Consider the following 12,500-nt stretch of genomic DNA (forward strand, 5'->3'; position numbering starts at 1 on the left):
ACTAAATCGTGTTGTTGTTTACAGCTTTCAAAATACTAAATAACGTTGTTGTTGACAGCTTTCAAAATACTAAATCGTGTTATTGTTTACAGCTTTCAAAATACTAAATCGTGTTGTTGTTGACAGCTTTCAAAATACTAAATCGTGTTGTTGTTTACAGCTTTCAAAATACTAAATCGTGTTGTTGTTTACAGCTTTCAAAATACTAAATCACGTTGTTGTTGACAGCTTTCAAATACTAAATCGTGTTGTTGTTTACAGCTTTCAAAATACTAAATCACGTTGTTGTTGACAGCTTTCAAAATACTAAATCGTGTTGTTGTTTACAGCTTTCAAAATACTAAATCGTGTTGTTGTTTACAGCTTTCAAAATACTAAATCGTGTTGTTGTTGACAGCTTTCAAAATACTAAATCGTGTTGTTGTTTACAGCTTTCAAAATACTAAATAACGTTGTTGTTGACAGCTTTCAAAATACTAAATCGTGTTATTGTTTACAGCTTTCAAAATACTAAATCATGTTGTTGTTGACAGCTTTCAAAATACTAAATCGTGTTGTTGTTTACAGCTTTCAAAATACTAAATCACGTTGTTGTTGACAGCTTTCAAAATACTAAATCGTGTTGTTGTTTACAGCTTTCAAAATACTAAATCTTAATGTTGTTTACAGTTTTCAAAATACTAAATCATGTTGTTTACAGCTTTCAAAATACTAAATCATGTTGTTGTTTACAGCTTTCAAAATACTAAATCGTGTTGTTGTTTACAGCTTTCAAAATACTAAATCATGTTGTTGTTTACAGCTTTCAAAATACTAAATCGTGTTGTTGTTTCAGCTTTCAAAATACTAAATCGTGTTGTTTTCAGCTTTCAAAATACTGAATCGTGTTGTTGTTTACAGCTTTCAAAATACTAATCATGTTGTTGTTTACAGCTTTCAAAATACTGAATCGTGTTGTTGTTTACAGCTTTCAAAATACTAAATCATGCTGTTGTTTACAGCTTTCAAAATACTAAATCGTGTTGTTGTTTACAGCTTTCAAAATACTAAATCGTGTTGTTGTTTACAGCTTTCAAAATACTGAATCGTGTTGTTGTTTACAGCTTTCAAAATACTAAATCGTGTTGTTGTTTTCAGCTTTCAAAATACTAAGTCATGTTGTTGTTAGCTTTCAAAATACTAAGTCGTGTTGTTGTTTACAGCCTTCAAAATACTAAGTCGTGTTGTTGTTTACAGCCTTCAAAATACTAAGTCGTGTTGTTGTTTACAGCCTTCAAAATACTAAGTCGTGTTGTTGTTTACAGCCTTCAAAATACTAAGTCGTGTTGTTGTTTACAGCCTTCAAAATACTAAGTCGTGTTGTTGTTTACAGCCTTCAAAATACTATGTCATATTGTTGTTTTCAGCTTTCAAAAAACTAAATCATATTGTTGTTTACAGCTTTCAAAATACTAAATCGTGTTGTTGTTTTCAGCTTTCAAAATACTAAATCATGTTGTTGTTAGCTTTCAAAATACTAAGTCGTGTTGTTGTTTACAGCCTTCAAAATACTAAGTCGTGTTGTTGTTTACAGCCTTCAAAATACTAAGTCGTGTTGTTGTTTACAGCCTTCAAAATACTAAGTCGTGTTGTTGTTTACAGCCTTCAAAATACTAAGTCGTTGTTGTTTACAGCCTTCAAAATACTAAGTCATATTGTTGTTTTCAGCTTTCAAAATACTAAATCATATTGTTGTTTACAGCTTTCAAAATACTAAATCGTGTTGTTGTTTTCAGCTTTCAAAATACTAAATCATGTTGTTGTTAGCTTTCAAAATACTAAGTCGTGTTGTTGTTTACAGCCTTCAAAATACTAAATCATATTGTTGTTTACAGCTTTCAAAATACTAAATCATATTGTTGTTTACAGCTTTCAAAATACTAAATCGTGTTGTTGTTTTCAGCTTTCAAAATACTAAGTCGTGTTGTTGTTTACAGCCTTCAAAATACTAAGTCGTGTTGTTCAAAATACTAAGTCGTGTTGTTGTTGACAGCCTTCAAAATGCTAAGTCGTGCTGTTGTTGACAGCCTTCAAAATACTAAGTCGTGCTGTTGTTGACAGCCTTCAAAATGCTAAGTCGTGCTGTTGTTGACAGCCTTCAAAATACTAAGTCGTGCTGTTGTTGACAGCCTTCAAAATGCTAAGTCGTGCTGTTGTTGACAGCCTTCAAAATACTAAGTCGTGCTGTTGTTGACAGCCTTCAAAATGCTAAGTCGTGCTGTTGTTGACAGCCTTCAAAATACTAAGTCGTGCTGTTGTTGACAGCCTTCAAAATGCTAAGTCGTGCTGTTGTTGACAGCCTTCAAAATACTAAGTCGTGCTGTTGTTGACAGCCTTCAAAATGCTAAGTCGTGCTGTTGTTGACAGCCTTCAAAATACTAAGTCGTGCTGTTGTTGACAGCCTTCAAAATGCTAAGTCGTGCTGTTGTTGACAGCCTTCAAAATACTAAGTCGTGCTGTTGTTGACAGCCTTCAAAATGCTAAGTCGTGCTGTTGTTGACAGCCTTGAAAATACTAAGTCGTGCTGTTGTTGACAGCCTTCAAAATGCTAAGTCGTGCTGTTGTTGACAGCCTTGAAAATACTAAGTCGTGCTGTTGTTGACAGCCTTCAAAATGCTAAGTCGTGCTGTTGTTGACAGCCTTGAAAATACTAAGTCGTGCTGTTGTTGACAGCCTTCAAAATACTAAGTCGTGCTGTTGTTGACAGCCTTGAAAATACTAAGTCGTGCTGTTGTTGACAGCCTTCAAAATACTAAGTCGTGCTGTTGTTGACAGCCTTGAAAATACTAAGTCGTGCTGTTGTTGACAGCCTTCAAAATACTAAGTCGTGCTGTTGTTGACAGCCTTGAAAATACTAAGTCGTGCTGTTGTTGACAGCCTTCAAAATACTAAGTCGTGCTGTTGTTGACAGCCTTGAAAATACTAAGTCGTGCTGTTGTTGACAGCCTTCAAAATACTAAGTCGTGCTGTTGTTGACAGCCTTGAAAATACTAAGTCGTGCTGTTGTTGACAGCCTTCAAAATACTAGTCGTGCTGTTGTTGACAGCCTTCAAAATACTAAGTCGTGCTGTTGTTGACAGCCTTCAAAATACTAAGTCGTGCTGTTGTTGACAGCCTTCAAAATACTAAGTCGTGCTGTTGTTGACAGCCTTCAAAATACTAAGTCGTGCTGTTGTTGACAGCCTTCAAAATACTAAGTCGTGCTGTTGTTTACAGCTTTCAAAATACTAAGTCGTGCTTTCAAAATACTAAGTCGTGCTGTTGTTAACAGCTTTCAAAATACTAAGTCGTGCTGTTGTTTTCAGCTTTCAAAATACTAAGTCGTGCTGTTGTTTTCAGCTTTCAAAATACTAAGTCGTGTTGTTGTTAACAGCTTTCAAAATACTAAGTCGTGCTGTTGTTAACAGCTTTCAAAATACTAAGTCGTGCTGTTGTTAACAGCTTTCAAAATACTAAGTCGTGCTGTTGTTTTCAGCTTTCAAAATACTAAGTCGTGCTGTTGTTAACAGCTTTCAAAATACTAAGTCGTGCTGTTGTTAACAGCCTTCAAAATACTAAGTCGTGCTGTTGTTTTCAGCCTTGAAAATACAAAGTCGTGCTGTTGTTTTCAGCCTTGAAAATACAAAGTCGTGCTGTTGTTTTCAGCCTTCAAAATACTAAGTCGTGCTGTTGTTTTCAGCCTTGAAAATACAAAGTCGTGCTGTTGTTTTCAGCCTTCAAAATACTAAGTCGTGCTGTTGTTTTCAGCCTTGAAAATACAAAGTCGTGCTGTTGTTAACAGCCTTCAAAATACTAAGTCGTGCTGTTGTTTTCAGCCTTGAAAATACAAAGTCGTGCTGTTGTTAACAGCCTTCAAAATACTAAGTCGTGCTGTTGTTTTCAGCCTTGAAAATACAAAGTCGTGCTGTTGTTAACAGCCTTGAAAATACTAAGTCGTGCTGTTGTTTTCAGCCTTGAAAATACAAAGTCGTGCTGTTGTTAACAGCCTTGAAAATACTAAGTCGTGCTGTTGTTTTCAGCCTTGAAAATACAAAGTCGTGCTGTTGTTAACAGCCTTGAAAATACTAAGTCGTGCTGTTGTTTTCAGCCTTGAAAATACAAAGTCGTGCTGTTGTTAACAGCCTTGAAAATACAAAGTCGTGCTGTTGTTTTCAGCCTTGAAAATACAAAGTCGTGCTGTTGTTAACAGCCTACAAAATACAAAGTCGTGCTGTTGTTTTCAGCCTTGAAAATACTAAGTCGTGCTGTTGTTTTCAGCCTTGAAAATACAAAGTCGTGCTGTTGTTAACAGCCTTGAAAATACTAAGTCGTGGTGTTGTTTTCAGCCTTGAAAATACTAAGTCGTGCTGTTGTTAACAGCCTTCAAAATACTAAGTCTTGGTGTTGTTTACAGCCTTCAAAATACTAAGTCGTGTTGTTGTTTACAGCATTCAAAATGTTAAATCATGTTTTTGTTTACAGCATTCAAAATGTTAAATCATGTTGTTGTTTACAGCTATCAAAATACTAAATCATGTTGTTGTTTACAGCATTCAAAATGTTAAATCATGTTGTTGTTTACAGCTATCAAAATACTAAATCATGTTGTTGTTTTACAGCTTTCAAAATACTAAATCATGTTGTTATTTACAGCTTTCAAAATACTAAATCATGTTGTTGTTTACAGCTTTCAAAATACTAAATCTTAATGTTGTTCCTTCTTCTTCTTCTTCTTCAGGGATGCGTTGTGATAGCAGGCTTCTGTCGTCTTTCATCACCGGTGCCCTTACAGCCACTACAGTCACCCTGTTCTTGTAAGTGGTGTCTCTCTTGTTTCTGCTTCAGTCCAATTTTTGGAGGTAATTTGAGAGAGAGAGAGAGAGAGAGAGAGAGAGAGAGAGAGGTGCCTTGTTTTTGATCCAGTTCATTTTATGGAAGTAATTTTAGAGAGAGAGAGAGAGAGAGATGTCTTATTTCTGTTTTTGTTCAGTTTTTAGGCAGTAATTTTTGAGAGAGGGAGAGAGAGAGAGAGGAGAGAGAGAGAGAGAGAGAGATGCCTTGTTTCTGTTTTTGTTCAATTTATAGGCAGTAATTTTTGAGAGAGAGAGAGAGAGAGAGAGAGAGAGAGAGAGAGTGTTTGATGCTCTGACTGTTACTTGTGCATTATTTTGCCAATCATAGAGGAAAAATGACTGCATGTGCAAATGCATTGTTGCTTGCATGCATATAGAAAGAAAGACAGACTTATTGTATAATTTCCTGATATTGTTTTGTTTTATCATATGTGGATGAATTTATTTTTACTCTTATCTTTTAATTTGCCATAATTTCAATAACCCAATTATGTGTTTGCGTCAAATATTCTTCCTAATTGCCTTCTCCAGGGTACGTATCCACCCTTGTTGTTGTTTACTTATTTGTTTGTGAGCAACTGTACACAAAAACTATTGCACCGATTTTGACCAAACTTTGTAGTCATATTGGGTATGACCCAAAAAATGAATCTGTATCATTTTGGATAAATTTTATCTAAGTAAAAACACGTAGCAGTGATTAGAAATTCATTTTGGATAAATTTTATCAAAGTAAAGGCACGTAGCAGTGATTAGAAATTAATAGCAATGTTAAGTAAATGGCAAATATTTTGATAGTTTATGTTTTGCTTGTGATTATTACGTGGAAACTAATGAACCAATTTCAACCAAACTTGGTGGACATATGGCGTATGACCCAATATCAAATCCATTAGATTTTGAAGAAAATACATGGAAGTACAAGTTCGCAGTGGAATTAAGAGTAAAATAAGACATTGGCGTGGCGAAGGTATGCTCTCTACTGAGTGCCCCTCTAGGCCAATTATTTCTTACCAATCTCCATTTTCAAACTTATCTTTACGATCCAAATAATTATAGAAACACACACACATTCTCTCTCTCTCTCTCTCTCTCTCTCTCTCTCTCTCTCTCTCTCTCTCTCTCTCTCTCTCTCTCTCTCTCCTAGGACGACATAAGACATGTCTTCAGGCGCCCCTCTCTCGCATGCTGATTTGGTCACGTGACCTCGATATTTAAGGCTCCCGGATGCAAAGCAGAGTATGTAGGAGCTGGGTACATCCTGCTATTTGTTTGTTGATTTATTTACTTGTCTATTCTAACTCATATTTGGTCTTGAGAGCCGGAAGTTGAGAAGTATATGGTCATAAATAAATTTTTTTATTGGAATATCTAATGTTTTGTTTTTAATATTTCTGAAAATAATTGTTTGCTATTTTTTTTTCGATTTTCGCGTTCTCTTGTCAATCGTCAATTTGTTTTTATTTATTTCCAAAGGATAATAGATGTATTTATAAATAGTATGTCTATTATTATTAAGAATATCTTCAGTCACTTGTTAGAGGCACGAAAGATGACAAGAATCGTAAACAAAAGATATCAGAGTAAATAAAGACCAATAATAGAAACCAAACTATTTCCGTATCACAAACAAATAAATCCCATAAGCACCATAGAGAACAATACCGCATAACATCTGCAACGCAACCCGTAAAAAGTGGACGTACACATCTCCGGAGCTGTGAACTTAAAACCGGGTAGCAATGGCGTCAGTCTCTCTTGCAAAACTTCGACTGACTGTCCCTTCCCCCCCCCCCATTTTCTAGGCTTCCTTCCCCCCACCCTTCTTAAGGCTTCCCCCCTCCCCAAGCTTAAAGAAGAAGAGTCCAGCTCTGCCATTCAACAACTGTATGGCACAACAAAGGAATCTATGAGGGGGCGCCGTTGCAAAGGCTATGCCTCACCCCCTGAACCAGAACCAGATTGGGGCCGGTTCACTCACTCTGGTGTCTGTTGCCAGACTAGACATTAGACTGCAGAGTTGCCAGGTTTTCCAAATGAGAAAAAGGCCAACGTCTGATCAACTGCAGCTTTAAAAGGCCAACATGATAGTAGAAAAAGGTCGAAAATATAGCATGAAAGGCTAACCATTTCAAAAAAGGGTCAAATTCAGGTATCTAGCGCGAAAAAAGGCTAAATTTGGAACTTTTTGGCCCGAAAAGGACAACCTGGCAACCTACACTAGAGCAGAACGTGGTTCTAATAGAGGCGCTGGTTGGATCCTCTTATATTCCTCTATTATTCTTCTAATATCCTTATGTAACATTATAGAATATATAAATTAACTACTAGAAATTTATATTCTATTAATATATTAATAAAGATCAAATCTAATCATGTAAAGAATGTTTTTACGCATTGAAATTCGACCCTGGTTTTTAAAGCAATTTCGTTAGTTGAACAAATGAAATATAAACTCGTGACTGAAGTTTAAGGATAAATTATTAGTATTATTATTATTATTAGTATTAGTAGTAGTAGTAGTAGTATTTTTTTTATTATTATTATTATTATTATTATTATTTTCATTATTATCATTATTATTGTTAGCTAAGCTACAAACCTATTTGGAAAAGCAGGATGATACAAGCCCAAAGATTCCAACAGGGAAAAATAGCCCTATGAGAAAAGGAATTATTATTATTGTTATTATTATAATTATTATTATTATTAGCCAAGCTACAACGCCAATTGGAAAAGCAGGATGCTATAAGCCCAAGGGCTCCAATAGGGTAAAATAGCCCAGTGAGAAAAGGAATTATTATTATTATTATTATTATTATTATTATTATTATTAGCTAAGCTACAACCCTAGTTGGAAAAACAGGATGCTATAAGCTCAAGGGCTCCAACAAGGAAAAATAGCCCTGTGAGAAAAGGAAATATTATTATTATTATTATTATTATTATTATTATTATTATTATTATTATTATTAGCTAAACTACAACCCTAGTTGGAAAAACAGGATGCTATAAGCTTAAGGTCCCAAACAGGAAAGAATAGCCCAGTGAGGAAAGAAACTAAGGAAATAAATAAACTGCAAGAGAGGTAATGAACAATTAAAATAAAACCCTAAACATTAAATCATTAGTTTCAAGTTAAAACTTTTGAACTTTGTCTGGACCCTAACACTGAGCCATATAACCATTGTTCTCCAGTCTTGGGTAGTGCCATAACCTCTGTACCATGGTCTTACCCCGTCTTTGGGATGAGTTCTCTTGCTTGAGGGTACACTTGGGCACACTATTCTTATTTCTCTTCCTCTTTTTTTTCTAAGTTTTTATAGTTTCTATATGAAAGATATGATATAATGTTACTGTTCTTTAAAAAAATTATTTTGATTGTTCATTACTTCTCTTGTAATTTACTTATTTCTTTTTTTGATTTCCTTACTGGGCTATTTTTCCCTGTTGGAGTCCTTGGGCTTATAGCATTCTGCTTTTCCTACTAAGGTTGTAGTTTAGCGTATAATAATAATAATAATAATAATAATAATAATCACGATGATGATGATAATAATAATAATAATAATAATAATAATTATAATAATAATATATTCTAAAAATAATAATAATAATAATAATAATAATAATAATAATAATAATAACAACAATAACAATAATAATAATACTAATAATAATAATAATAATAATAATAATAATATATTCTAAAAATAATAATAATGATAATAACAATAATATTAATAATGATAGAAATAATAATATCCATAATGATGATAGTAATACACAAAATAATGATAACAACAAGAACAACAACAACAACAACACGCTCCACTCCAAGGACAATCCGCGTAAGGTAGAAATTTAGTCAACACAGGGTGAAAGTTTCTTCACGAATAGGCCAAAGGTATTTGCCCGGTATTGGCATAGCCCCGTGACCTCCCCCCCCCCCCACCCCACACCACCCCCCCCCACCCCTCCCACCCCACCCCTGGCTGACATATACAGTAATTTGGCGTAGTGCAGACATTCATTCGGGAGCAAATTAAATCATGGAGGAATGCTGGACCTTAGGGCTGTTAACTTGCGTTTGCTAGACGAAGGCGTAGTACGATGTTTCAGAGGAGACAGAGTATTATATATATATATATATATATATATATATATATATATATAATATATATATATATATATATATATATATATATATATATATATATATATTGATATTTCTGGTGGTGTTATAGTTTCGAATTTGATTTTAAAGATTGTTTATTATTATTATTATTATTGTTATTTTTATTATTTTTATTGTTATTGTTATTTGTATTATTATTGTTATTATTATTATTGTTATTTCTATTATTATTATTGTTGTTATTATTTTTATTATCATTATTATTGTTATTTTTATTATTATTGTTATTATTTTTATTATTATTATTATTATTATTGTTATTATTTATATCATTATTATTATTATTGTTATTATTATTATTATTATTATTATTATTGTTGTTGTTGTTGTTTTTATTCTTATTATTGTTGTTGATATTATTTTTATTATTTTTATCATCATCATCATCATCATCATCATCATCATCATCATTATTATTATTATTATTATTATTATTATTATTATATTCATTATTATTATTATCATTATTATTATTATTGTTGTTGTTGTTATTATTTTTATTATTATTATTATTATTATTATCATTATTATTGTTGTTGTTATTTTCATTATTATTGTTGTTGTTATTATTTTTATTATTATTATTATTATTATTAATTGTTAAGACAGCCCTAGTTGAAAAAGCAGGATGCTATAAGCCCAGGGGCTCCATCAGGTAAAATATCCCAGTGAGGAAAGGAAACAAGGAAAAATAAAATATTTCAAGAACAGTAACATTAAAATAAATATATAAAATATGCTATACTAATTGCTAAGTATTCATTTATTAGAATCTAGTACAGCAGTTTATTTTTAAATCCAGATTTTTTTTTTTGGGGGGGGGGATTTTGATTTATGTCAATTCATTGTTCAATAATTATATCCAGCAGTTGTTTAGAAATAATAAAAGGGATGTTAAGTGGTATATCAGAACGATAAAAAGAAATTTATTTGCTATATATATATATATATATATATATATATATATATAAATATATATATATATATATATATATATATATATATATATATATATATATTTATATATATATATATATATTATATATATATATATATATATATATATATATATATATATATATATATATATATATATATATATATATATATTTATATATATATGTATATATATAGGCCTATATATAATATAAATATATATATATATATATATATATATATATATATATATATTATAGGCTTATATATAAATTATATATATATGTATATTTATTATATAGGCTTATATATAAATTATATATATATAATATATATATATATATATATATATATATATATATATATATTTAATATATATATAATATATATATAATATATATATAATGTATATGTATATATCAACCACAATATCATTTAATATCGAATTCTACCTTTGGGAATGTATATCCATTGAAAATTCATTTATGATAAATGCCTCTGGCTGGGCAAGGATTCGAACCTATGCCCTGAGCTGAAACAAAGCCTGCAGTGATGACTTTACCAATTGAGCCATATAGCGTCTGATTGAATTAGATTATTATTATTAGTAGTAGTAGTAGTAGTAGTAGTAGTAGTATAGTAGTAGTAGTAGTAGTAGTAGTAGTAGTAGTAGTAGCTACAACCCTAGTTAAGAAACCAGGATGCTATAAACCCAATGGCTCCAACAGGAAAAATAGCTCATTGAGGAAAGGAAATAAGGAAACATAGAATAGTGTGCCTGAGTGTACCCTCAAGCAAGAGAACTCTAACCCAAGGCAGTGAAAATCTATGGTACACGGCTATGGCACTATACTTATGTTTAAGTCTCCTTGAACTCCTGAGTAATGAGACAAGCTCTATATAGCCATAGACAGCGGATTTTTTGCTTTTTACTCCATAGTAGGCTTGCTTCACATGATCGTATTTATGCCGCGCGGTTTCGTCCACGCAGTTTAGAAATCAATGAAGATTAATGAGGCCCTTCACACGCTGGTCGCTAGAATTTCTGCGCGATAGTGATTTACTAACCGCGTGCACTGCTAGCCCGCGCGGTTCCATTGTAGCGGCTTATAGAAACTATGAGGCTGCTTTGGGGAAAGCCAATCATGTGATGAAATGCCTCCCAACGAGCAGAAATATTTCAGTACGGAAAAATTCCGCTTGTGTGAAGACATTCCTCCAAACGAGGGGAAGAATTTCCGTATGGAAAAAAATCCGCTCATTTGAAGACATGCCTTCCAACGAGCGGAAATATTTCCGTACAGAAAAAATCCACTCATTTGAAGACATGCCTCCCAACGAGCGGAAGAATTTCCGTATGGAAAAAATCCGCTCATTTGAAGACATGCCTCCCAACGAGCGGAAAAATTTCCGTACAGAAAAAATCCGCTCGTATCAAGTGAGCGTTATTGTGGTAAGAATAAAGAGAAAAGCAAAGATACTTCAGGCAAGGGATTTTGAATGTTTATGGGTTATTGAGAAGGAGTTTTGCATATTATTATTATTACAAGCCAAGCTACAACCCTGGTTGGAAAAGCAAGATGCTTTAAGCCCAAAGGCTCCAACAGGGAAAAAGAGCCCAGTGAGGAAATACCTTGAGAAAGACTGTTGAATGTTCTGTGAATTGATTAAGCAAAAGTTGATAGACAGGCTTGATCATATTCATCACAATAAAAGTTATATAAGAAGCATTATTTGTAATGTCATGAATGATATAAGCATGGAAGAAACGGTACAAAATGTGAATTTTAGAATTTTTAGGTTGTCTGTGAAGAAAGAGTAGAAGGAAGAACATTTCTGTTTTGTCTGGTGATTTAAATGATAGGATATAAGCCCAAGGATGGAGTATTTCATATGATTAGACTATCTTAAACTAGTGAGGAACATAATGTAATTGCTTTGTATTGAAAACTTTTTTTTTTTAATTATTTTTCTGTAGATAAAGGGATGGTTTTCAACCAGATAGCCATTAAGCCTTGCTTTCTTTATAATTTTGATTCGAAATTCAAATCTTTTGTACAAATGCAAGGTTAAGTTGCTGACAAAGTAAAGCTTATAATTCTGTATTCTTCAGTGATTTAGCATTTAAACTGAAGTTTATATTTATTATAAGAATACAAACTTGAGAAGTTGACCATTTGTAAGATTACATTTTAGGTGGTCAACCTTAGCTCTTTAGAAAGGTATGTTATACAATACACCTCGTGGACTTTATGCAATATATCTCGTGGACCTATTTTGCTGCCTATTTTCCACATATAACATTCTGTTTTGTGGAACACTGCCAGCAAATTTTGATAGTCTATCTAATGGGCAGATGAAAATGATGTAATAAAAGTAGGTGGGTCAGTATTAAATTTTATTTATGAAAAAACATAATTGATCTGGTCAGTGGTTTTGGAACTTTCATAGCCCATCAAATTTCGACTCCAATCTCAAATTTATAGATTTTTTTC

At 32.5% G+C, this 12,500-nt stretch overlaps 1 protein-coding gene across 1 annotated transcript in view; it reads left to right on the top strand.

Moving 5' to 3' along the window:
- LOC137624242 (uncharacterized) overlaps positions 1 to 12,500 on the top strand; it is a 53,504-nt gene that overhangs the window by 38,692 nt on the left and 2,312 nt on the right. The window contains exon 3 of the mRNA XM_068354753.1: positions 4,757 to 4,832. Coding sequence (XP_068210854.1) covers positions 4,757 to 4,832 — 76 coding nt within the window. The remainder of the gene's footprint in view (positions 1 to 4,756; positions 4,833 to 12,500) is intronic.

The sequence above is a fragment of the Palaemon carinicauda genome, chromosome 2 (genome assembly GCF_036898095.1).
Source record: "Palaemon carinicauda isolate YSFRI2023 chromosome 2, ASM3689809v2, whole genome shotgun sequence".
Classification (NCBI taxonomy): domain Eukaryota; kingdom Metazoa; phylum Arthropoda; class Malacostraca; order Decapoda; family Palaemonidae; genus Palaemon; species Palaemon carinicauda.